The 27,361-nt window shown below is 42.1% G+C and overlaps 1 protein-coding gene across 1 annotated transcript in view; it reads left to right on the top strand.

The window, feature by feature from the left end:
* phip (PHIP subunit of CUL4-Ring ligase complex) overlaps window positions 1-27,361 on the top strand; it is a 62,290-nt gene that overhangs the window by 11,504 nt on the left and 23,425 nt on the right. Inside the window, 16 exon segments of the mRNA XM_080452971.1 lie at window positions 3,500-3,721; window positions 4,417-4,517; window positions 7,310-7,380; window positions 7,864-7,964; window positions 8,951-8,991; window positions 10,337-10,435; window positions 15,355-15,511; window positions 17,185-17,319; window positions 19,106-19,234; window positions 19,995-20,220; window positions 21,450-21,608; window positions 23,032-23,215; window positions 24,223-24,325; window positions 25,104-25,241; window positions 26,437-26,537; window positions 27,111-27,321. Coding sequence (XP_080309097.1) covers window positions 3,500-3,721; window positions 4,417-4,517; window positions 7,310-7,380; window positions 7,864-7,964; window positions 8,951-8,991; window positions 10,337-10,435; window positions 15,355-15,511; window positions 17,185-17,319; window positions 19,106-19,234; window positions 19,995-20,220; window positions 21,450-21,608; window positions 23,032-23,215; window positions 24,223-24,325; window positions 25,104-25,241; window positions 26,437-26,537; window positions 27,111-27,321 — 2,178 coding nt within the window.

The raw sequence follows: 27,361 nt of genomic DNA, 5'->3' as shown, positions 1-27,361 counted from the left end.
TTGATGCCATGAAAAGTCTGTATCAGTGGCGGGTGGCGGCGCTAGGTATTGGGCAACGTGGGAAACTGTCTGCTCAGTTTGAGCGGCCCGGCCCTGCGCCACCTCCATCAGTATCTTGTCCATATCTCCCTTAGTCTAACCTACACAATGTTTGTGTATTATTGGCCGATCTCACTGTCCTGACTGAGGCTCAGTGATAGGTTGGTAATGTGTTAACTGCGGCTCCTACATAACAATAGATGGCTGGCAATAAACATGGGGGGGAGCGACTCTAATGGTGTGCATACTCTATTATTCTTATAATTCTTCATCCACCAGAGAGCTCCTCCCTCTCGCTCCCTGAAATGAACTCCAGTTTTTTTCACTTTGGACCAAAACAATACAAATAAATAAATTGAGTCACCTCTGTAGTGGTGTTGAAGCAGTGGTGAAAGGTTGCGATTTATTCAAAAGGTGTACTGCTGTTTTTAAGTCTTATTTGTCTATTATATAGATAACAAGGGAGATGCCCTCTGATAATGTGTTTTGACGGGAGAGAGCATGCCCTTTCAAACCTGCCTTCTGGCTGGAGAGACTGCTCACAAGTGCTCTGTGAATATCAGATGGTTTATTAGGCCAGTGGTACTGCAACGATGGCCTGTAGACATTGCTACCATTTCTCAACAGTTTTCATGGTAATAATCACCATGTAAAACATGGACGTCATGCCTAGTCTGTTAGGCACGACTTTGACGTCGTGCCTACAGACTGAGCACCACGATGTAATCAGATTACATGGTCGTACCTAGTCTGTGACAGCTGCCGACCTAACCAGATCAGACCTGGTTGTGTAGCCTGGCTTGGTTCCTGGTGTGAGTGATCTCCTGTTGATTCCTGAGGTGAGGTGACTCAGCATTACCTTCGATAATGAGTTTGTTCCTCTTTTCAAAGTCACGCTGAAAGATGGTCTCGTGATGAAACATTCATTGTCATTTTTATCAAATTGTTTTAACTGTGCAGAGATAATACATCTATTTAGATATGATAGTGTTACTATATGATGTAGACTAAGATATTGTGATTTTATTATTGTTTTACTTTTTATTATTCTAAGGAGATACTGTCTCACACTCATGTGAATGTGAATTTAAGCATGTTTATGCATGAGTTTGCGTAAGTTTGTACGATCTACTTCTTGTACTATGAGTGTGTGCATTGTGAAGTTGTTGTGGAAAGTGTGTTGTGTGATACAGCGGTTTGAAGCTTATACTTTTTAATTGACTTTTTAATTTACACCACTTACAAAATAGCAATCATGTGCAATTCCTGTTTTTGTTTTTTTTAAGGTCGATTGTGTGTGTGTGTGTGTGTGTGTGTGTGTGTGTGTGTGTGTGTGTGTGTGTGTGTGTGTGTGTGTGTGTGTGTGTGTGTGTGTGTGTGTGTGTGTGTGTGTGTGTGTGTGTGTGTGTGTGTGTGTGGGGGTGTGTGTGTGTGTGTGTGTGTGTGTGTGTGTGTGTGTGTGTGCGCGTGTGTGTGTGTGTGAGTGTGTGTGTGTGTGAGTGTGACTCATACAAGAGCTAGGGTTCAGATAAAAGGCCTGGTTACCTTGCCAACTACACTTGTGTAGTGTACTGTATATATACACACACACTTGTTTTCCTTGTGCTTTCCGGTAGATATTAATAGTGTCTTGCATGCACTCCCCTGTAAAGGGGCCACTCCTCCTTCATAATATTTTCCACTCTTTCTCTTGAGTACTGTTATGACCACACAAATATTTACATTGTCTGTTTCTCTATATTGTGTTTAATTTGTATCTGGCCTAACTGCTTGTACACGTTGAGCTACCCTCTTTGTTTGAAAGGCACTGTACAGATAGTTTATTGTTTCATGATAATCTGATTAAAGTGACGGTAGCATTAGCAATCCTGAGAGAGAGTCGTCGTGATAAGATCCAACTCTCCAACTGCAATTCATGCAGAAGTGCTTTATGAGTAAATACAAACCAGTGATGGTTTGACATGAGGCATAATTGCAAGTTTATTTGTATAGCACATTTCAACGAAAAGGCAACTCAAGTGCAAGTGCTTTAAAACATAAAAAAACACATTCTAAAATAACTTTTGAGAAAATAAGAATACGTTAAAAATAAAACTAACTAAAATAAAATTACTCTGCAGGACAAGAAATTGATGAAAAACCTCAGTTAAAGACACGACACACAGAAAGGCTTTCAGCTTTGATATAAAAGAACTGAGTCATGGCAGACCTGCATTTTTCTGGGAGTTTGTTCCAGATTTATAGTGCATAAAAACCTCAACGCAACGCTGCTTCTCCACGGTTAGTTTTGAATCTGGCAACATAAAGTTGACCTGTCCCAGATGATCTGGTTCCTGATGTAGCACAAGATCAGAAATGTATTTTGTCCCTTAACAGACAGGAAGCCAGTGTAAAGCTCTGAGAACTGTGAGTGATATGATCCACTTTCTTGGTACAGTATTAGTAAGAACTAGAGAAGCAGCATTCTGAATCGACTGCAGCTGTCTGATTGATTTCAATATAGTGATGATTGTAAATACACATTGCAGTTGTCAAGTGAGTCTTCTGAAGATGAATGCATGGAAACTTTTGACCAAATCCTGCTGTATTACTTTATACTTAAAGGGGGTGTAAAGGATATTTGTTGTTATACAGTAGATAGGATGAACAGATTAAGTTGGGTGTGATGAAACACACAACAGAAGTAGTAGAGAAAAAGTTGTAACTAACTGGAACAAATTGAAGCTTAAAAATTATCTTCTCCTGATTGCGAACGCGGAAGCCTCCGCCCAAGTGGAGCTTACTATGAAACCCTGCTCGGCTTGCGTGTCCCGTGTGTCTGTGTGCAGTGTGCACTGCCTGTGTGCAGCCTGTGTGCAGCCGCGCCCCCATGTGACTCACGCTCTCATTGGCTGCTGACAGATCTCAGAGTGGAGCTTACTATGAAACCAACCCGATCGCCCCCCAAACACGGTGAAATAGCACGGATTGACAAACGGCAATTCCGTGCATAGATGACTAGGAACTCCGAAACTCTGTGCATAGGAGAACCATATCCCCCCCATTAACTTCAATACGAGGCGGAGGCAGTCACGTGACTTTCTCTCTACGCTTTCCCCATCACGGTGAAATAACACGGATTACAAGTCCGTAAATACACAATATTTTCGAGCTGCGTTCGCTTCCCGCGTTCGCGCGTCTTACTTGTTGGGTAAAATATATGTTCTGTTTACTAAAGAGCTGGAGAGGTGGGAGACCCCTGTCACTAGCAATGATCGGAATATATAGCTTTAATTATTATAGTTCTTTAATCACTTGTACATGATTACACCAAGATTTCTGGCTTGGGTTGTAGTTCATAACATTACAGATTAAAGCTCAGCACGACTCTTAATTGTTCTTCCATGGCTCCAAGGAAGTAGAGACAAGCATAGGGGAAGTAATATTATTAACGGTCTCTAAACACCTTGTGTCTTCCCAGGGTTCGGATGACTGCCTTGTGAAGATCTGGGGTACGGACGAGGGCCGTCTCCTGGCCACACTGAGGGGCCACGCGGCCGAGATCTCGGACATGGCTGTCAGCCACGAGAACACCATGCTCGCTGCCGGCTCCTGTGACAAGACCATCCGCGTGTGGTGCTTACAGACCTGTGCCCCACTCGCCGTGCTGGAAGGACACGCAGCCTCTATCACCTCGCTACAGGTAGGGGAATGCTCACGGGTCTTGCGTTTGTGTGTGTGTGTGTACTGTGTGTGTACTGTGTGTGTACTGTGTGTGTGTGTGTGTGTGTGTGTGTGTGTGTGTGTGTGTGTGTGTGTGTGTGTGTGTGTGTGTGTGTGTGTGTGTGTGTGTGTGTGTTTCGAGTGGTCAGCATTATCAATTATACAGTACGTACTGTACTGTTCGAATGGATATTGTTTGATAGTGTTTAAATGTTCCATTTGGTTTCTGCCTTATGCATTATGCAACAAGTTTAAGATTTGATTGATTGACATCTTTGTTGAGAAAATGTTTATACATAACATATACAGATCTGTCAAAAGGATAAAACATAAAGCTCGAGTGCTTATTTCCATTGTGGTCCTTTGAGTGTAATTGTGTGTGTAAACTGTTGTGTGTGTAAACTGAGAGTCACTTGTTGGGGGGATCATCGACTGGATTAGCTCGCTTGACAATCTCACTTCTAAGTGCATGTTTTCAGTGGATATTATGGAATAATAGTTCCTTATGCTTTGTGTGGATGAACTCGAACTTGAATTTCTTGCTTGAGTTTTTATACATTTATTAATCAGCTTAATTAAATAATTAATTAACTAACAAATCATTTCTAATGCCGGCAATTGATTGGCTGTGGACATCTGTCACCTCTAATAGGTTGTTTTCGGGTTGTGTTTCAGTTCTCCCCTCTGTGTAGCGGCTCCAAGCGCTATCTGTCCTCTACCGGAGCTGACGGCACCGTCTGCTTCTGGCAGTGGGATGCACGGACGCTCAAGTTTGGGTGAGCAACACACACACACACACACACACGCGCGCACACACACACACACACACACACACACACACACACACACACACACACACACACACACACACACACACACACACACACACACACACACACACATACACTTTTGTATTACTACTCTATCTCTCTCTGAGAAACTCCGAAGTTGAAGTACCCACTAAAATAAATGTTATTTGCCACTATAAATCAGTTTCCAGACTTGACTGTATTGCTCCCAATGTGGAAAAAGTATTGAGTTCACATTTGGTAACTCTGTTCCTTAACGTTTTATTTTTGCTTCTTGCACAGCAATAGTTCAGTGCTGTTGTCATCTTGTTGAATTTCAAACTGGGTAGGTGGGCCAGCATACAGCCCTTTTAGGTGTTAGTCACTGGGTCTTGAATGGGGCTGCTCTTAGGACATTAGCATCTTTTTTTTAAGCCTGAGCTATACTCACGCCAGTGTCACACACCAAAAATAGCCGATCTACAAGCTCACAACATGACGCACTGTGATGAGTCTTTTTACCCGCTTGCTGAAAGCTGCGGGTCTAAGAAGAGGCAGACCTACTACTCATCATTCGACAGATTACAGATTTGCATTCGACAGATTCATTTGCATTCGACAGATTTGCGTCATTGGCTGTCGTTTAAGCCAATGGGATACTTTCCCATACTCTGAACGGGCGGCCTCGTCCTCCCAAGCTATGGGACTATGGATTCCTCCGAACGCTAGCCGAATTTGGCTAATAGTTAGCTTGTATGATGTTACTAACTAACTGTTTTTAGCCAAGCGCGCTAATGTCCGCTCCCCATTAGTTATCGACGCAAGTCGCGTTATTACTCTCGTAATTTTCATGTATTGTACATCCCAAAATCAAATTTATTAACCATGTTATGGTGCTGTAATGACTTTATATTTTCTCAACATAATACTGTCTTTTACACGGGGCTTGGAAAAGAGGATCGCTTCCGCATTTTCTTCTTCGTTGGTCTAAACAATGACACGGTTGCCAGATTTTGAGAGAAAAATAAGCAACCAGGTCAATGAAAACAAGCCCAAAGATTTAAGTGACTATTAGGCTACATGAGCACTTTAAACCTATATGCATCGGCTATTTGAAAATAGACGATTTGGAAATAGCCGATCTACAAGCTCACAACAAAATAATAACAAATAAAAAGCAACTACCTACATTTACAAGCAACTTCACAGAAAACGAGGTCGCTTATAATTAGTATACATGGCAACACTAGTACGAGTACTTTTCCCACCACTGTTGATGTTTTTAACATGACTGCCCTGTTTACAAATGAATGAATACACACTATAACCAAGGTTACTGTAGCAACATTTTTCATGTAAGGTATGACGCTAAAATCAGCTGAATTTGATCAGAAAAAAGCAGATCTACAAGCTCACAACGCATCGCCGCCTTGTGAGCTTGTAGATCTGCTATTTTTAATTATGACGTTTTATTGAATACTTCATTTACAAAAGACATTAATGAAACCAAATGGACCCATTTGGGTTTTTCTTTCATGTAAGCCAGTAGTGAAAAGGGCAAACTTGCAGTTATGTATTACAACTCAAGCCCTGTTTCAAACAGTGAAATCAAAAGACAAGTTGTGAGCTTCACTTTTATAAAGGGTTAGGGTTACATTGCAGTATTGATACTTTTACTTAAGTAAAACATTACAGTACTTTTTCCACCACTGTTGATGTTTTTAACATGACTGCCCTTAGGCTACCTGTATTCAATGGACTCACTTAGTTTATTGTGATAATAGTTTATTTCTTTCATACATAAATGAATACTAACTGGTCACCACCGGTCTTTTGTCCAGGAACAATGCATACAACACTATCAACCAGTCCTCCTGGGTGTGTGTGTGTGTGTGTGTCTTCATTTTTGTTGTTCATACATTTCTAAGTGAAACACTGTAGTTTTGACTTGGGTAGTTTATAGGTTTATATTGGTAGCCAACCAATGAACCTCTGTGGAGTTATTTTTGTTGCATTCGAATGGCTGAGATTTTATTTTAATGACAACTTTTACATTTTGTGCTGCAGATTGGGGCAAAAATAGCCTGCCGCAAGCGGGTATATTATGACTTTGTCATTTCTTGTTTTACCATGTACCTGACGAGGGAAATAGAGCGAGCGTACAGTATGGGAGAAAGGAAAGGAGAGCTATTTCATATTTGTTATACAAGATGAGTATCTACAATCTATACAATACATACAACAGGTCGAAGTGCTATGGAAACGGTAATCTATCTCTAATCCTCGTACCTGTCATTGCCTGTCACTGTCCAGTTTAGGGCCAGCCCTGTCTGTTGTTTACACTATTGCTGTGGAAACAGCAGTCGGTCGCAGCTCGGCACCTGGGTGTGTGGACTGTCCAGTTGCAAACACCGGTTTTATGATTTTGTTGCAAGTGGTTGCAAGTTGCCACTAGTTGCGTTGTGAATCATTGGTGTGGACTGTGCTTTAGTTTAGTCCATCTATCCTAGCCGGAACACAATCAATTCATTGATCATAACATGCTCTTAAAATGCTCACAGGGGGTGGGCTGCGAATGCTTTTGAGATTTTTGCCTGTGAACATGGAAGTATGGAGTTTATGACCTATTTATACTTTTTATATCTGTGTTTATGCAAGGTGTAAAGGGAGCCTTATTTAACAAACGACCTTGTGCTTTCACCTGTGTGTGTGTGTGTGTGTGTGTGTGTGTGTGTGTGTGTGTGTGTGTGTGTGCGTGTGCGTGTGCGTGTGTTGTTCAGTCAGAGGCCCAGCAAGTTCACGGAGCGTTCCAGACCAGGAGTGCAGATGATTTGCTCTTCCTTCAGTGCAGGTAAACACACCTCCCGTTCATGTTTGATTCAAATGTTCATGCTTACTACAGACGTGTAATGTACTACAATTAGATTATAATGTAAAAAAAACGATAATTCATGATTGATGTATTTCATATAGTATACACATTTATGTGATAATATTTTGTGTATTTATTTAATCATATTTAATCACACTGACAGAAAGACAAACAGACAGATGGTTATGCAGAGATTCTGCGTATTTATAGATGGTTAATAGATCTAGAAGCTCACTGTGAACTTGTAGAAACACTGATTTCTCTCTAAAGTAAAAATACAGTGACTTTTTTTAAATTTATTTTTTCTTTTATATTAATGTTTTATTATCATTAAAATCGTAGTGTTTTGCCAATTATTTTGGGGGCCCACTAGCAATATGCTCACGGCCCACCAGTGGGACCACGGCCCACAGGTTGAGAATCACTGACCCAACAGTATATATGCTGTGCGTCTCTCCACAGGGGGTATGTTCCTGGCCACGGGGAGCACAGATCACATCATCAGGGTGTACTATTTTGGATCTGGCCAACCAGAGAAAATCTCTGAGCTGGAGTCTCACACGGTGAGTCAAGTCGAAGCAGCTTTCACGCACACAAGACAGCGTGTCATTACACGTTCCAAAAGTACACGCTCTGTTGCAGTTGAATCCGAACGCAGCATCGCCGGTTTGATTCTGGGTCAATCGCTGTTTTGCGGGTTAACCCTCCTCTGTACCTTGCTTCACTGTCTCTCTCTTAGAGGTGCAACGTTTAATCAAACTAATTGATTTAATTGACTATAAGAAAAATATCGATATGATAAAATAATCGATAATTAGCAGTTATACAAGCTGACAACCCGACCCATCGCGACATGTTGTGAGCTTGTGATCGTTGACAAAGTATAAAGTAGGTCTCGAACAAATCGATTTAGTCGATTTATATAAAAAACAAAACAGTTTTTTCACGTTGAATCGTTAATATGTACACAAGAACAGCAAACAAACGCGCTTCTCGATTATTCAAGCAACTGAAAAAGTAATCAATAGAATAATCGCTAAGATAATAATCAATTAATGCAAAAAGAGAGCATGTTTTTATGTACTGTAGATGCACAAAAAACTGACTGTATGGATTCTGATAAAAGCTTTAAGACGCACTGGGGATATCGTCTCTGTCGGGTGGAAACCATTGTCCAAAACCGTTACTTTTCATGAAATGTAAAAAAGAACTTGTGTTTCAATGGATCCAATGTAGTTGTTATTTAACCACAAGCTCTTCTTAATACTTTTCATTGGTTAGATATTCATAGAACCACTGACACACTAAACCACTACCACTTTCACTTTCAAAATCTTTCATAATAGTGAAAATAGCAGATCTACAAGCTCCACAACGCATTGGGTTGTGGCGCGTTGTGAGACATTTTTACGTGAGAACATTAAAAAAGAAATATGGAGAATTGGAGATACAAGGTTTCTGCCCGGCAACAACAATATGCTGTGGGGAGTCCTTAACAAACGTGTGGTTATGTGTCTTTTTGACTGTTCAACTTACCTTCCTCTCACAGGACAAAGTCGACAGCATCCAGTTCTCAAACTGCAGTGATAGGTAAGTGTGTGTGTGTGTGTGTGTGTGTGTGTGTGTGTGTGTGTGTGTGTGTGTGTGTGTGTGTGTGTGTGTGTGACACTGTGTGTGTGTGTGTGTGTGTGTGTGTGTGTGTGTGTGTGTGTGTGTGTGTGTGTGTGTGTGTGTGTGTGTGTGTGTGTGTTTTAAATGGAACCTCAGGGTGTTGTAATGGGACTTGATGCAGTCAGCAGAAACACTACCTCCACTCAGTCTTCAGACACACACACACACACACACACACACACACACACACACACACACACACACACACACACACACACACACACACACACACACACACACACACACACAGATACACTTACCGCACTCTGTGAGTGTTAAATGCATCCCTCACTGTGTGTGTGTGTGTGTGTGTGTGTGTGTGTGTGTGTGTGTGTGTGTGTGTGTGTGTGGGGGGGTGTGTGTGTGTGTGTGTGTGTGAGAGAGGTGTTTGCAGAAAAACAAGCTCAGCTGTAATTCCCTGAGCTTGCTGTAATCTCAGCAGTCAGTCAGGGGGGTAGAGCAGACTGGCTGGCCCATCAGGAGCGAGGCAACCGCAGATAAAGGCAACATCTTGTTTGTAGCAAAGCCCACGTCTACAGCAGGCCTGCAACTATCCATTCTTCTCTTAGTGATTATTCTATCCATTTGTTTTTTTTTCAGCTTTTGATTGTATTATTGCACTTGCACTCAATTAACCTTGAGCCCTATTTTATACGTCATGCGACAAAGGTGTCGCGCAAAAATTGTGCCGATCTATAAGCTTGCAGATTTATAAAGGAGAGTATAGGAAAGGATAGAGCCCGGGGGACCCTGGTCAATATATAATATAATATATCGTCGGGCAGAAACCTCTTATCTCCATATTCTAAGTTTTTGTTTTTTTTCGTAAATTAACGCTCTACTTGATCATACTACAACGTCACACAAAAGCATCAAAAGTAGCAGATCCGCAAGCTCGAAACGCAGCACGAAGCGACGCGTTTCGAGCTTGTAGATCTTTTGCTGGTTTGGAATTTGAATCTTGAAAAGTAAATTTTTTGGAGATATGAGGTTTACACCCGACAGAGACGAGATAATATATAGGTAGTAACGTGTGTGGGTGTGTCTGTCTGTGTGTGTCTGTGTGTGTGTGTGTGTGCGTGCGTGTATGCGTACGTACAAAGAAAAACGTATGGAGATGGAACCAGTGAGTGTATCTGCAGGATGCCTTTAATTGAACTGTGCATCATGTTCACACACATTGTGTATGCGTTGTGTGTCATGTGTGGTTGTGCCGGTGTGTGTGTGTGTGTGTGTGTGTGTTTGTGCATGTGTATTGTTGCAGGTTTGTGAGCGGAAGCCGCGACGGAACTGCGAGAATCTGGCAGCTGCAGCCTCAGGGCTGGAGGAGCATTCTGCTGGACATGCAGACCAAACTACCTGGGTATGTAGCCACACCCACCTTGTGTTATCATTGGTGGACAGTATCCAAGTACATTTACTTGACTAAGGCAAGGCAAGGCAAAGCAATTTTATTTGTATAGCTGATTTCAACAACAAGGCAATTCAATGTGTTTTACACAGAACATCAAGCAAAGGAAACACAACTATGCAATGACATTTGGATGCATAAAACAAAAGAAGTAAAAAAAATAACAGATGCAATTACAGTGCAGAAGAGAAAGAAAAAGAACAGTAACTCAATCAAACGCAGCAGCAAACAGAAGTTCTTGAACATATCTTCAACATATAAATGGATTAAGTGGTTAAGATTAATGTGATGCTATTTTAACTGCTTTTGCTGGGGACCCCCTGGAACCCCCCCAAGGACCCCTGGGGGTCCCCGGACCCCACTTTGAGAACCACTGATATATATACATTGACTCAAGTGCCGACGTCGAGTACTTTGTCCACCGGTGTATCAACTGGAGTTATTCTATTTGTTATTACTGTAAGACCTATGCTATAATTTATCTCCTTGGGTTTCTTGCCTCCAGCAGCACATGCTGGTATGTGCACCACTGTTGTATAAAAAATGGACCGCAGGGGCCTGGTTAAAGATTAATAAGCTGAGTGTAGACGAGGTCAGTGTAGTTTCATTTGCATTGAAATCAATGCTTACAGAAGGGGAGGTATTTAATAACGTGTTGCCAGTCGGCTGGAAACCTTGTATCTCCATTTTTCATATTTTAATGCATAAATTAATGCCCTGTTTTAGACTTCATCTTATGACAGTGTCATGCAAAGGCAGTGACAACAAGAGCTTGTGACTAAATAATAATTAGGGCAATTAAATCCATCGTCTCTTTCGGGTGGAAACATGTCCAAAACTGTTACTTTTCAGGATTAAAATAAAAAAATAGCAAAAGTAGCAGATCCTCAAGCTCAAATCGAGCTTGCAGATCTGCTACTTTTGTGTGATGCTGTAGTATGATTAAGCAGGGCGTTAATTTATATAAAAATAAAAAAAAGAGATAAGAGGTTTCTGCCCGACAGCAACGACATTTGGACACAGGTTCTATTTTGCAATTCCTGAAAAGTTACGGTTTTGGACATACAAGGATTCCGCCAAACAGCGAGGAAATGTACCTGACAAGGGGAAGCATGCCCTCCCAACACGGCGGCTCAGATCACCCACTGAACATTGTGAACAACGCTATCGTTTTCTTTTTTTGGCCAATATTATACGCTTTTTAGATTTGCCCCTCTTCGTGATTGTTGAAATAACACTTTTTTACATGTAGACTATCAAAGGACTATCAAATGAACAGTTGGTATTATATTTGTATAATCACCTAATTATTAAATACAAATATCACTTATGCTGTGCCACAGTTGTTTCCCATATTGTGTCTCTTATCATATAGAACAACTGGAGTGAAAAAAACTAATAATTTGACACATATTGTGGGTTTAATTAAGTTATTGTTTAAGATATTGCTTAATCAAACACTCTTATTTGTATATGATTAACACATTCTGAGTTGCAGGGCAATTTTAATTGTTGCATTCATAAAATAAGCCTAATATTGAAAATAGTTTCACTGAATAATCTTAGAATTACTATTTAAACTTAGACTAACGTCATGTAAACACTAATCTCTCAAGAACAGATTCTGCTCTGCGTTTGAATCTGTCGGTAGCCGTGTTGACAACCCGTGCGCATTGGTTTCAAGTGGGCGTGCCTTCAGATCAGGAAGCAGGCCGCGCTTTACCCAATCAAATGTAGTGGACGGGATTCACGTGTCCGTCGATCCTTCCCCACTCGAAACAAACCGAAACTAATTTAACAATAGCGTCCGCGGAGCAGACAAAACCACGGAAAGATATTCGCATTTTAACTTGCTCTTTCATCATAGAAACAAGTGGGCTTATATAACCAAAACGATCCATGTTCTCTGGGAGAAGTGGTGTTAGTGTTCCGTGTAGAAATATTGTTAGTGGGGATGAAAATATAGTCGCACCACCGGAAGTGATGCGCTGAAGGCAGACCAAAACCCCGGTTTCCTTGCGCACGGGTGCTACGTCAACTTCCTCCCAGAGCCAATTGAGATAGTCCAAAACAGCAGAGGGCGCTGTTTTTCCTTTTCATTTGGCGCTGGGTTCCCAGATTGTGTAAACACAGATAATGTTGAAATTGCTGGTTAATGAATGATTTCTTTTTGTAGCCTTTTGTCCTTTTTTGTTTTACCATGGAATAAAGAATCATATTTTACTTAGAATAGAGATATAACACAAGTTAAATATATATCTGATATAAATAATAAGTATATAAAAGAATGAAAATGTGTTATTTTATAATAATCTATTAATTTGAACAAACCACATTAGGATGATACTAACATTTTCCTAATGGAAATAATGGAACCATGCAAAAATAAATCTGGTATGGTTGTTGATCGTGTGTGGTCATTTAGGTCATTTTTGGTGCATTTAAAGTTTAAACAAGGACGACTAAAGGTGTGTATTATAGTTGAGCCACTTAACGCAAATCTTTGATGTCAGCTTACATCATTATCTTACATCATCTAGGCAACGTAATGCAGGGAAGGGAATTGGCTTGAGATAAGCTTTCACATGCAATCACATGCAATTCCTGACCTTCATGTTTGGTGTGTCAGGTTAGTTAGAGAGCTATGCAAGTTTCATGGTCTTGATTGTGGTTTGATGATGACAGTGAACCAGAGTCATGGTTCGATTTGTAAAAAAGACATAGGAGGAAAGTTCCTTAATCACTTGCGCACGTTAAGAGTTTTTTCCCCGCTCTGGGCAGAAAAAAAAGAAATACATTGTATATATAGGATTATAGGGTGACCAGACGTCCCGCTGGGGCCAGGTTTGGTGAGAACAGTCGCACACAAACCTGCGTGCGCAATAATGCGAGTGTGCTGATGCTTTTTTGGTGGGTTTGGTGCGTTAAACCCTGCTATTTCCCCCAAATTCTGAATAAAACGTAATTTAAAAAATAGGGATGCCAATATTAATTTGCTTAACTCTTTGACTGCCAGAGTATTTTCATAAAGTACTCCCCCAGTGCCAGCAATTTTCGTGTTTTTTTATTTTTATATTTTGAATTTTTCTCATGAAAATAATTTAAGGACACATAATTTAAAGACCCAGCACAAATCCGCCACTAGAGAGCAGCACATGACAGCTTGATCAGGTCGTTGGGTCTCTCTCACCCTTCTTGATAGATTAGACAGGGAAAAACATGAAAACGGATGTGACGTCGTCCCAGATTGTTTTGATCGGCCAAAATTACGATGTGATACACGACGGCGATGACTGATCGTCACCCAGACCATAGATTATAGAAGAGAACCTGTCCGTTTGTCCGTTATACCGTGTGAAAAACCGTTTATTTACCTATTTTGGACGAAAATTACTGGGGAAAAAAATCAAAAACCGGAAACGGAATCCAGGTCATGAAACCGGATGCAGATGTCCGTGAAGTAAGTGGAACTCGAGAATAACATTGAATATTAAGCAGCATAGCGCAATCAGAGATTAAACAATGAACGCGCGTCCAGCGCGTCGACGGCCAACTGGACAAAGTAGCACTTGACGCGTTATCGCGTCGTCCGCAGTCAAAGAGTTAACATACATTTTTTATTGCATTGTTACATTTTGATATTATCAAACATAAATATCAAACATATGAGATAGTCTACATATCCCAAAAGTAAATGTATGTATTTAATTCAGTCTGACCAGAAGCAGATATAAAACATATCCTCACTAGCGATAAAAATGTATGGCCAGAGGGGGTGATTTCAAAAGCAGAGGTATGGAGTCATAGCGGATAGTGTACAACAGACTGCCTCGTTGCAATACTTCAACAATCGCTTCACGACTCAACTAATGAAGTTGCACAGAGCATTTCATGTGCATATTTCATATATTTGATAGGCTTTGGTTTGGAATTCAACAGTTCCTTGTTCTGAGCTTTGCATTATTGTTCTAAATCCTTTAAAACCCAGGATCAGATGTCTTTTATATTGGTCTTCTGTCTCAGTTTTCTAAATAAAACTGAACTAAACTAACTGGAACTACATTAACTTTCCCAGCGTGCCTATTTTGGACATGTCATTATAGGCGAGAAAAAAAACCTGCACCTCATCGTGATGCATTGTGAGCTTGTAGATCAGCTATTTTCGCTGTGCGACACCATCGTACAACAAACTATAAAATAGGGCTTAAAGGACCACTTCGCCCATTTTCAACTTCATATAACAGATCCTCACTCTGTCTACTCGGTCTGTGTCTCAGAGGAGGGCTGTGGACATTTCAGAAACCTGCCTACAAGTGACATCTACATCTGTAGGCAACCTTTTTTTTAATGTATTAATGCAAGAACAATGGCTTCTATTATGGCATGCTAATGCTAACTTTCCAGGAAGAGAAAGGCTGTAGTTTCTATTAGCTGGGAATCCCCATCGATGATGTCATTGGTAGGCAGGTTTCTAAACTGTCCATAGCCCACCAATGAGACACAGAGTGAGTAGACAATAATTGTGCCATCTTACTGAGAATTAGTAAGTATGAAGATAACTTTACTTTACGTTATTTATTTATTAGGTCGGGACCGTGCACATTAATGAACACAAGACAGGTGTAATACATACACATGAGCAAGTGTAAATATACCGGATTTAGTGAAAGCTACTTTCCATCCGTAGTCCCCCAAAAAACATGAAACAAAACAGACATTACAAGATAATAACGATACAACAAGTTAACAAACAACAACACTCAAGGTTGAAAATGGGTGCTCCTTTAAGTGGTTAAGCTAAGCTCAACCACACTGCTCCTTCAGTATTCCATAAACAACATGACAACACAATGCTTTTGTTTTCCCTCCAGGAAGTACAACCCGCCTCCGCTCGAGGACAAGGTGACCAAGCTGAAGGTCACCATGGTAGCGTGGGATCGCCATGACGGCACGGTGATCACTGCGGCCAACAACCTGACGCTGAAAGTGTGGAACTCCACCACGGGAAACCTGGTGCATGTGCTCATGGTATGAACACACTGCATGAACACACGCATGGATTAAAGTTCTCAGTCACCACAACTGATACCATAGAAGTCAGCATAATTGTCTTCTATGGAAGCATGCCATGCACCAAAAATAGGCTATCTACGTCATGCTGCAACACGTTGTAAGCTTGTAGATAGCCTATTTTCGGTTATTTGTTATTTTAAGATTAAAGAGTAACCCTCTGGCGTCTGACATTTTGTTTTAAAATACAAAATTACTATCCTTTTTTGTCAGGGCTGGTATGGTTGACTTTAGCATCAACCTGCAATTTCTTCAACTGGTTGGCTTTGGTATGGCTACCTAAACAACATAATTCTACATATTGTGCTAATTGTTTATGAAACACAGCACTAGTGTGGTAGCTGCTCTCATGCTGTCTCACAAATCTTATATTAGGACTGAGGTCGTGAGATTTTATTTTTCTTTAATCCATGCTTACACACACACACACACACACACACACACACACACACACACACACACACACACACACACACACACACACACTCACAACTCTAACCATAAAAACATTTCTCTTGTGAGCTAGGAAAACTGTCTTAAATTCTATTATACCTGTGGGAACATTTGACACTCAAGTATAGTGATAGTTCAGACTTATGAACACACACACGCACGCACACACACTCACACATACACACAATTTTTGCCTATCATGACATGCCCCAAAATAGGGGCACCAGGTTGAAAGTTGTTAATTGGGATGTGCCGTGTTGATTAATGTGATAACACTGATTTTTCAACGACGCTAAACGCAAGGAACTTAAAGTAATACTAGGTAACTTTTTCAACAAAACTAAAGTTAAATTGTATATCTTTTGTGAGTGGCAAAAGTTTCACAACACCCTCTCCATGAATTTCACCCCCGAAAGCCTTTTATTTATATATTTTCTATTGAACTGTGTCGAGGGGGACTTTCCCGCGAAGATGACGTCATCTGGCCGGAAAACGGAGGCGGAAATGCACCGGTTTCCTGTTTGGCCAGGAACTACCGCACTGGTTTCCTGTTTGGCCAGGAACTACCGCGCTAATAACAAAAGGGAAACTCACGCTGATTTTAAGAGATTGTATGATTTGAAGGTCGAAAAACAACAGAAAAAGAAAACACAGCTCACGGTAACTAAAGCTCCACTGGCTAAGAGAAACGATCCACAGATCGTATAAAACAATTAAAAGAACGCTTTTTGAAGCGCTTCCATCTTCCGGTGAAAACAAATGGAATTCTGGGTAACAGAGGAATAAACAAACGGCCTGCAGTGACGGTAATGACCAGCAGAGGCTGCTAAAAATCGTTATTTGTGGACCTGCACTGTAACCCATTTAAACCGGGAACGCATCTGTGTAACCACTTTATCCATATTTTATACTTTGGCTATTCCAAAATAGCAGATATACAAGCTCATAGCGCTGCACCGAGTGCCGCGCTATGAGCTTGTAGATCAGGGTCAGTGCCTCCTCAACATTGGTGTGTGCTCCTGCTCCGATAAAACGGGGCGTCCTTGCACTATTATGCTCTGCTTTTATTCCTCGTGGACGACAGCTGTTCTCCCGGTGGTGTTACGGTTCAGAGAGAGGTGTGGGGGCGTGTGTGGGATGACATCACAGTGTGTGCTGTGTCACGTCTTGTCTTCTAGGGTCACGAGGACGAGGTGTTTGTTCTGGAGCCGCACCCATTCGATCCCAGAATCCTCTTCTCTGCCGGGCATGATGGGAACTGTATTGTGTGGGACCTGGCCAGAGGAGTGAAGATCCGCTCCTATTTCAACATGGTGAGACCTTAACCCACTTAAGCCCTATTATACTTTGTTGCACTGGTTCTCAATCTGCGGGCCGGGGTCCACTGGTGGCACGCGAGGATGTTGCGAGTGGGCCCCCAAATGATTGGCAAAACCCTAAGATTCTTTTATTTTATTTTATTTAAAACCTTGAAAAATCCGGAAGAATCCAAAATACTTTGTTTTACTGATAAATACGGTAGGAACTTGAAGTATAATACATTATGTTAGTTCAATTGATTCAAGCGTGTGTGCGTGTGCGTGTGCGTGTGCGTGTGTGTGTGTGTGTGTGTGTGTGTGTGTGTGTGTGTGTGTCTGTGTGTGTGTGTGTGTGTGTGTGTGTGTGTGTGTGTGTGTCTGTGTGTGTGTGTGTGTGTGTGTGTGTGTGTGTGTGTGGCGACATCAGTCATTGTTTTACTTCTGTACTTTGTCCCCATGGTAACCAGTGACAGTATAACTAATGGTGTGTGCAGTGAGTCACTCAGTCAGCCAGCCAGTCAGTGTACACTAGCATAGCGTTGCTGTCGGGCAGAAACCTTGTAACTCCCCCCTAAATGAATGCGATAATTTGTCATACTACAGTGTCACAAAAGTATTAAGCTATTTTTAAAAGATTATTTGAGTGAAAGTGGTTAAGTGTGTCTGTGAGATTTATACATATTTGAAGGGATAGTTCACCCCCAAAATGACTTTTTTTCTATCGATTAGTCACCCCATGGAGACTTCAATTCATGAATACTTTTTAGTTTTTGTCGCATTCCAAACCAATAATTTCATGACCGGCAGCGGTTCCGGTAGGAGACACAAAGTGACTCCTTTGAGTCTGCTACCTTAGGCTTAGGAATGCGACAAAAACAAAAAAATCTCCATGAATTCAATACTTCATGGGGTGTGTAATTGATAGAAAATGATTTTTTTGGGGTGAACTACTCCTTTAACCAATGAAAAGTATTAACAAAAGCTTGTGACTAAATAATAACTGATGGATCCATAAATTGTAACACTGTTTTTTTCCCCCATTTCCTGAAAAGTATCGGTTTTGGACATGCAAGGTTTCCGCCCGACAGCGACGATAGCGTGCATTAATAACACACTGATTGATTATATCCTCAATCCAATTTGATACTTCCTGGCATAACTGACACAACGGTAGCATTCAAACCAGTCTAATATTACCAGGGGACTTTCTCATTATTCCTGTTTGATGCAGGGCTAACATCTAAGCCATTTGTTTTCACAGCTTGTTGCCACAAGCAGTGATTTATCAAATAATCTAGCGCAGCGCTTCTCAGTGTTCTGATTGTCACAGGAAATCGGTAGTTCTTTTAGGAAATTGTTGTGATGAATGTGATACTTTTGCTTGTCACTAATTTGCAGAGTAATTTTAAACAAAACCATACTGGTCTTTTGACTTCTAGCCATTAGCAGAGATTGTCACAACAAACAACTTGTGATTCCATTCCGAGGTTCAACCCTGTTGTGCGCTACCCACAACTGGAATGGTGCCGGTTTGAATCTGCCACTCTCAGCCTCTGTGCCACTCCTGCTCTCTTCCATTCTCCATTTTTCATCTATATTCCACTCTACAATAAAGCATAAACCACTTAAACTATACTTAGTTGGCCGGAGTCCCCCAGGGCTCTATACTAGGACCCCTCCTTTTTTCCCCTCTACACTAACTATCTTCCCCGAAACAGTAATCATGAAAAGGAACAGACTGATGTGCTTTTGTACAAGGCTTTATACTGAATCCCCTGGGTTTGTGTCTTCCTGTCGACAGATCGAGGGTCAGGGTCATGGCGCGGTGTTTGACTGTAAGTGCAGCCCAGACGGGCAGCATTTTGCCGCCACCGACTCCCACGGACACCTGCTGATCTTTGGCTTTGGTTCCAGCAGCAAATACGACAAGGTAAACACAGCTAATCCACGACTCTGATGTCTGGCGGAATATAATTTAGTTCTACACACACCAACATAAAGCAGTCTTTTTACAGCAGTGGTTCTCAAACCTTTTCATGTCAAGGACCCCCATAATTTATATGTATTTGGTCGTGGACCCCCATCTGAAACGAGTTTTGTGCCAGGGACGCCCATGCAAGATTTGTGAGTTTAAAATGTTTCAAAATGTGTAAAAAATCCCCCCCCCCCCCAAAAAATCTATATTTTTTGAAAATAGCAGAGCTACAAGCTCTTTCCTAGATCGGCTATTTTTAGAAACAGATGTATACAGGGTTAAAGTAGTTAAACTGATTTGAATGCGATATTGTCTAATTTTGCTGGGGACCTCCTGGAACCCTCTCAAAGACCCCTGGGGGTCCCTGGACCCCCACTTTGAGAGTTTTACAGCATCCTTTAGAATTAGCGAGCCTTTTGAGCATTAATGACTACCCCATATTATAGCGAGATGTTCCGCTGCAAATCTGATATCTCACCTTTCTTTGTGTTTGTAAAAATAAGAATATAAATGTTTAATAATTTAAGTATTGCAGCCCTACTCCGTATTTTGTCTCTGTCTATGTTGTGTTTTAGTTTTGCTTTTTGATGATGTGTTTTTAGATGGTTTGATGTTTTATGTTGATATTTATGTTCATATTCTTTATGTACATAGGGAACTTGACAAATAAAGTGATTCTGATTCTCTCTCTCTCTCTCTGTCCCCCATCCTGCAGATAGCGGACCAGATGTTCTTCCACACAGATTACCGTCCGCTGATCCGCGACGCCAACAACTACGTCCTGGACGAGCAGACGCAGCAGGCCCCTCACCTCATGCCCCCTCCCTTCCTGGTGGACGTGGACGGAAACCCCCACCCGCCAAGATACCAGCGCCTGGTGCCCGGCAGGGAGAGCTGCAGACAGGAGCAGCTCATCCCTCAGATGGGGGTCACCTCCTCAGGTATGGGGGGAGGGAGTGCAGCTGGGAGCGCAATCCTCTGGGACGACGGGACGACATCTGGCTACCGGCCACAGGGGTGTAGTTAGAGCAGTGATTCTCAAAGTGGGGTCCGGGGACCCCCAGGGTTTTCTCTTGAGGGGGTTCCAGGGCAAAATTAGTTAAAGCTGCTCTATGTAACTTTGCTGTTCTACCCCGAATTTGGACCTGGGTCTCTCCGCTCACACAGACAGACACACACACACACAGACCGTCTTATAGTCGGCTTGCCTCCTGCAGGGCCACGACGTAAAAATGGTCAACATGCAAAGACCCCTGAACCATGAACTGAAATTGAAGTCTTCACAGACACTTGTGAAATAGTGTGTGTTAGACATAAGGTACCCATTCAGATTGGTTAAGCAATGTGCATGAAGCCATGAAAGTCTAGTAGTTGCTATTTTAACAGCTCTTTGCCCGGAGCTTACACTGTTGCCTGCTAATCTTACCCCATTTGTCAGCTGCAAAAAGGCCCTAATTAGGGAGAGGATGCTGTCCTCTCAGACCATTATTTGCTCAGAATGAGCATTGTAACGCTGGTGTCTGCGCTCTGACCTGAAACATTAACATTTAAACAGCAGCTTTTGTCGAGAATGAGGTTACCTTTGTGAAATATGGGATTTCTGTTGGAAACATAAGAACATGAAATAATGTTGTAGATTATTCAGCTTGCAGACAAGAAAAGATTTTCAAGCTAACATCACGATGTGATGTGATGTGACGTGAGGTGACGTTGTTAGGTATCAGGTCAAGCCCTATATACTTCATCGTATGACAATCTGTAAGCTCACAATGGGTCGCGATTGTGAACTTGTAGATCTGCGATTTTAGATTTGTGTGTGTGTGTGTGTGTGTGTGTGAAAATGTGCCCAAAATAGGGACGCCATGGAACTGCCCGCTGTCTCTCTTGCCCTCCCTCCCTCTCACCCACCCCCGCACTCCATCCTGCCCTCTCTTTCCAGAGCCGTAATTTAATAAAAAACTAGAGAATGTCAAAAAAGTTAACACTTAAAACCTATTTCCAAAATAGCGAAAATAGCTGAACGACAAGCTCACAACACGACATCCTCTACACTCAGTGCTGATCTAAAGTTAAATTATTCTTGGAGAAAAAAAAATGCGACCGCTAGGGGGGGTGGCAATTGCCATCCCCTGGGACCCTGAATTGACGCCCCTGTCTCTCTCCATGTCAGGTCTGAACCAAGTGGTGAGTGAGCAGGCGGTGGAGGGCCCCAGTCCACTGGACACCATGATCCACAGGCTGCAGCGGGAACAAGACCAGAGACGGGTTACAAACGAGCCCAACACCACCCCTCCTAACCCTGCTGCCATCAGCACCAGGTCCAGCAGAGGTATACACACACACACACACACACACACACACACACACACACACACACACACACACACACACACACACACACACACACACACACACACACACACACACACACACACACACACACACACACACACACACGGCCAAAGGTCAGGTCTCAGTGTGGAAGGAAATTGTGTCAGACCAGGATGAAATTGTATGCTTGTTGTATTGAGAGCACAACAAGTAAAGAAAAAAACCCTGGATTTATCGCTTGGGGCAAATTTGTCAGTAGGATAAAGACAGACAGAACAGCGTTATAATATAAACGTACTATACTTTCTCAGTATGGCATTGTATATACACATAGACATGGACTAATAAAATGACAGAGACGACACTGAAAATAAATGCAAAACAGTGAACATGATGGAGTAAGTTGTACCCTGCCAGGTGGACCAGATGGAATGGGAATTGGTGCTGAGTTTTGTTGTTGTTTTTTACGGTAAGACCCTATATGTGTCTTCAAGGAGATTGAAACAAACGGAAATGAAAATGACTTACAGCAATACAAAATTATAATACAGATATACATGTTACTCTTAACCATTCCTCTTTCATGTACACATATACTGCTATTGAGGACCAAAGTTATTCTAAGATTGTACCTGTCCTGTACTTACATTCATAATTAGATTCTAATTCCAGTGCATGTGGATCTAGAGGTATATTTATCCCAAATACTTTATTAATTTCGCTTTGGACTGACAGACATAAAGTTAATATTTCATGGCACGACCAGACTGATTAACACATAAGCTGCTATGGACGCAGATCTGCGTCCTATTAGATACAACCGTGGCCTGCCAGAATAATCTAGGGCGCAGATCTGCGTCCTAATGTTTAATTTGGTTAATAGACGATCACGCTGTTTTATTTACATTCCGAGATCAGTTTCGTTTTCCACTCACCTCCGCTTCACCCGGAAGCAATTTCAGCGATTTCCGTTTCCGGTTTCAGCTTGAAAAATGCGCTCTTTAGGCCAAAACACGTTTTTTCACACGGTATAAAAAACGAACGGAGAGCTCCACTTATATTTTCTTTAGTCTGGGTGACGAGCAGTCATCGTCGTCGTGTATCACAACGGTCTGGTCGGCGATCCGCGATTGTCGAAAACGTCACATCCGGTTATGACGTATTTGACTGTTTGACTCTGTTTGGGGGGGGGTTGAGTGAGTCAGCTAGTGATCGAGGTGTCTATTTGCTGCTCTCTGCTGGTAGATCTGTCGTATGTGTTTAAAACCGCAGTCAGACAATTTATTTGAATGAAAAAAAAAAAGAAAAAAAAACTAGGGATCAATTACTAATCGATTATTTAATAAAATGATCGATACAGTACATACACCCCTAAAACAGATTCAGATCAAGGTCTCCCCCCTCCCCACTTCCTCTCCTAGGGTCTGTAGGCTCCCCCACGGAGTTGCACTCTCCTCACAACGTGGGTCTGCGTCGCAGCGGGCAGATCGAGGGCGTCCGGCAGATGCACAGTAACGCCCCACGCAGCCAGATGGCCACGGAGAGGGACCTGGTGGCCTGGAGCCGCAGGGTGCTGGTTCCTGAGCTGGAGGACGCCACTGTCAGGTGACACCTTTTAATCCACATTCATAAAAGGGCGCAAATATAAATCATAATCATTTGCTTCTGATGTCATATGTACTCGAAATAACATGTGTGTCAATGCATGTTCACAGAATGTAAACAACATACATGAACACATTCGCAGTCAACAGAGGTCATACACTTCCATCTGCCATAGTGTGGCAGTGTGCACACACACACACACACACACACACACACACACACACACACACACACACACACACACACACGCATACACTTGCACGAGCACATTCACACGCAGATATGACAAATAAGCAGGGGTGTGCCGATACACTAATTTCATCACGAAACGATACGATACGATATTGGGCTCACAACTTCGATACGATTTCGATACGATACGATACGCAGATTACGCACTTTTTTATTATGAAAATATATGGGGGAGAAAAAAAGCAAATGCAAACAAATAATTCAGTTTTTGCATTATTCAGACATGCAAACTTGTAGCTTTTCAGTAACAATAGCCGTTTTGAATCCAAATGGGGCAATAGTGTGACACCTGACCCGAAAAAAACCAACGTGTTGTCACCCTTTTCACCTCGGGGCTGTTTGCATGCCTGATTATTATTATTGTAAAAAAAAAAAAAAAAAAATTCTAAACGATATTTTTATTCCCCCAAAACGATACATATCGTCACGAAAACGTATCGCGATATATCGCGGGACGATATATCGGCACACCCCTACAAATAAGTTATTAAATATAAAAATAAATGACTGGCAACGACTGGTGCCATAATAATGTAATTATGCGATTATCTCAATTAAATACGATCAGGTGATTATGTAATAACTATGACAGGCCTACACACAACCAGACCTGTTTAACCATAGCTGGAAAGCTGATTTGAATGAAAAGAGACAGTATTGATGCTTGCTGTGTGTGTGTGTGTGTGTGTGTGTGTGTGTGTGTGTGTGTGTGTGTGTGTGTGTCTGTGTCTGTGTGTGTGTGTGTGTGTGTGTAGGAAACAGGTGGGCTGGCGTGAGGCTAAGGGGGAGGAAGAGATCAATATCTACCGGTCGGAGCGGAGGAGACGCACCGTCCACTCTCTGCCCAAGGAGAGCAGGGTAAAGTCATGTGACCTGCTTTTGACCCCCATCTGTACAAGTGGAACGCACACGGTTGTTTCTAAACGAGCATCAGTGATACGTTCACTACCTTGAAAAAGATTTTGACCGTAATACAGGCTATAACAGAGACTGTAATATCGTTGTCGTTGGGTAGAAACTTTGTATCTCCATATTTCAACTTTTTACGTTTCTACAGAGATGTCTGTATTTGTGTTTGGGCAGAATGCAATGGAAGCAGTCCTAGCGTTTTAAAATAGCAGATCTACAAGCTGACAACAGGTTGTAGATCGACTATTTTCACTTTTCCTCGGCCGTACAAAGTAGTAGTGTAGGGTTTAAGTGGTTAAAGGTGCTGTAAGTGATTTTTTTTTGTTAAAACAAAAAGTATTTCACTAATCTGATAATAAGGAGCGCAAACGCATTCATCAGCTTCAGTTTTATAGTCTTCCAATTTTGTGTGCAAATGTTTTTGGTTTCATCACTTTCATCACCATTTCACTTGTTCACACTGTATTATGTATGAGCTTTCCCTCCTGATTGGATCAAATTCGTATCCCGACCTGTGTTTTCTGTTTACTAAAGAGCTGGAGAGATAAGGAGAGCCCTGTTATTGAACAAACACTCTATAGCAGTGCCAGTAATTACAATCAGGAAAAAGAGCTGTTAAACAGTTATTTTAACAAAAGATATCACTTCCAGCACCTTTTGAAGTTCTGTCATCCTCACCACCTCTCCCGCCTTTTCGCATGCTGACTGACATTCTCTCCTGTCTCAGGTTCATCCCACCTCCGAGTGTGTGGCTGACGATGGGAGGCGGAGCCAGGGTAACCACGGTTACCACACGCGTGCCGCCATCGAGGAGACGAGTCGCCAGAGCGCAGAGGTCGCCGATGACGATGACAGCACCTCCGAGGTAGATAGTCGTTACTATGGCAACATCTGCCATCGCTCTTGTTTTTGTTGCAGCATGGCTCCATGGAGGCGACCGACCCGTCTAGAAGATGGTCTTTCTGTGTGTGTGTGTGCGTGCGTGTGTGCGTGCGTGTGTGCGTGTGTGCGTGTGTGCATGTGTGTGTGTCTGTCTGTCTGTCTGTCTGTCTGTCTGTCTGTCTGTCTGTCTGTCTGTCTCTTTGACATTGAGTCTGTCTGGAGCCCAAACCCCAAATATTTACATATTTTTAGAATTTACATTTTATACTGGAAGTCAATGGAGATTGGTTCGGACTTTGCCCAAATATAGAGATGACCAATGATCAAATAGTGACATCATAGACTGGTCAGATTTCGTCTGAGAACCATACAGAGGCCACGTTGTTATTAGACATTGTCTTGTTATTATTGCTGTGCTATAGTTGCTTTGAAATGTTGTGATCAGGGTGATATGGTCATAATTGGAGAGCCATAAGGCGTATAAAATCCAGGTGTTAGGGGCTGTGTGCAGGTGTGCAGGTACAGGTTTTTTTTACCAGCTGAAAACGCAAAGACGTTTGCCTAAAAAAGCTTCCAAACGCCCAAGTTGAATCTCTCGGCAAGCAGATAACATCACACGTGAAAGAGTAGACGCTCAGCGCCTCGCCATTGTAAACTATTAAAAGCTCAGGAAAAAAAAAACATCTTGGTGGATACAACCCCTACATGTACGTGGTACAGTAGGATCTCATCTCACCAAGATGGAAAAAGACCAATTTGACCACATTATGGACATGTACATTGAATGCATCTCCACGTGCTCAAGAACAGCACGGAAATAACAATCCAACAAGGAAGTGCGTGCAAACAAAAATAAAAGTGTCAGAAAGTGTGTGGCTTAAAACAGCCACACACAGTGGAAAGAGGAACTAATCACAAATGATTCAAAGTTGTAGTACAAGTAAAAAATGGAAATGATCAAAGTAATGTTATGTTGGGCTTTCGTTTGTGTCCTGTGAGTTCCATCTTCTGACTCAATACGGTCAGACACCCAGTTTATTACCAATACAGCAAACAGAGCATCAACTTCCTGTTTCTAAAACCTCTGATAATCTCTGAATGGGGCTGTGTGAGCCACTTTTTTGTAGATTCAAAGGTAGAATATTTTATAATAGAGAGTTTTGTTGTTGTATTTTTAGGGCGAGGCGGTGGAGGTGCGGCAGGTCAACGGACACTCCTCAGAGGAGGAGAAGGAAGAGGAGGGGAAGGAGCGCTGGCCAGATGACCACAGTAGTTCAAGGTAACACTACTACTGTTGCAGTAACATAACCTGAGCAACACACACACACGCACGCTGAATGTCCATTACTACGTACGAGGCCATGCAGGGCTGTGAAGGGGCTGGGAGGGGACTTTTAATCACCCTATATAATTCGTCCCCCAGGGGTTTATACTAAGCCCCGTCCTTTTTCCCCCTACACCAAATATCTTATCAGCGAAAATAGCTGATCTACAAGCTCAGTTGCAACACATAAGCATAATATCATAAACACACCGAGATACTCGCATGCTATGTGAATGAACACACACACGCACGCACGCACGCACACACGCACACACGCACACTCAAAGCCCTATAATATACTTTGTCATAAAAGTGTTTTGTCTACAAGATAAAAAAAAAATTTCACCCCCCAAAAATTGATTATATGTAATCAAAATGGTTTATCGATTATTTAGTATAATCAATTAAATCAATTAGTTGGATTAACTGTTATGTTAACTGTCACTACCAGTGACTACTCCAGTGATGAACTGTTGCACAGTACCCCTACTAGTGACTACTGTTGATTAACTGTTGTACTCCTACCAGTGACTACTCCAGTGACTACTCGGACTGGACGGCAGACGCAGGCATCAACCTGGAGCCGCCCAAGAAGAGCGTAAAAGTGAAGAAGAAGAGCAGCGGCTCGGAGGAGGACAGAGAAAAGAAGAGAGAGAGGAAGAAGGAGAGGAAGAAAGACACAGCGGACAAAGACGGAGCGCTACCAAAGAAGAAGAAGCCAAAGGAGGAGAAAGGGAAGGTTTGTCATTCATCACCACCTTTCCGCTTTGGCCTCCAAA

This window comes from Gymnoscopelus braueri, assembly GCF_963280865.1.
Source record: "Gymnoscopelus braueri genome assembly, chromosome: 16".
NCBI lineage: Eukaryota > Metazoa > Chordata > Actinopteri > Myctophiformes > Myctophidae > Gymnoscopelus > Gymnoscopelus braueri.
This window is presented reverse-complemented; position numbering and strand designations above follow the sequence as displayed.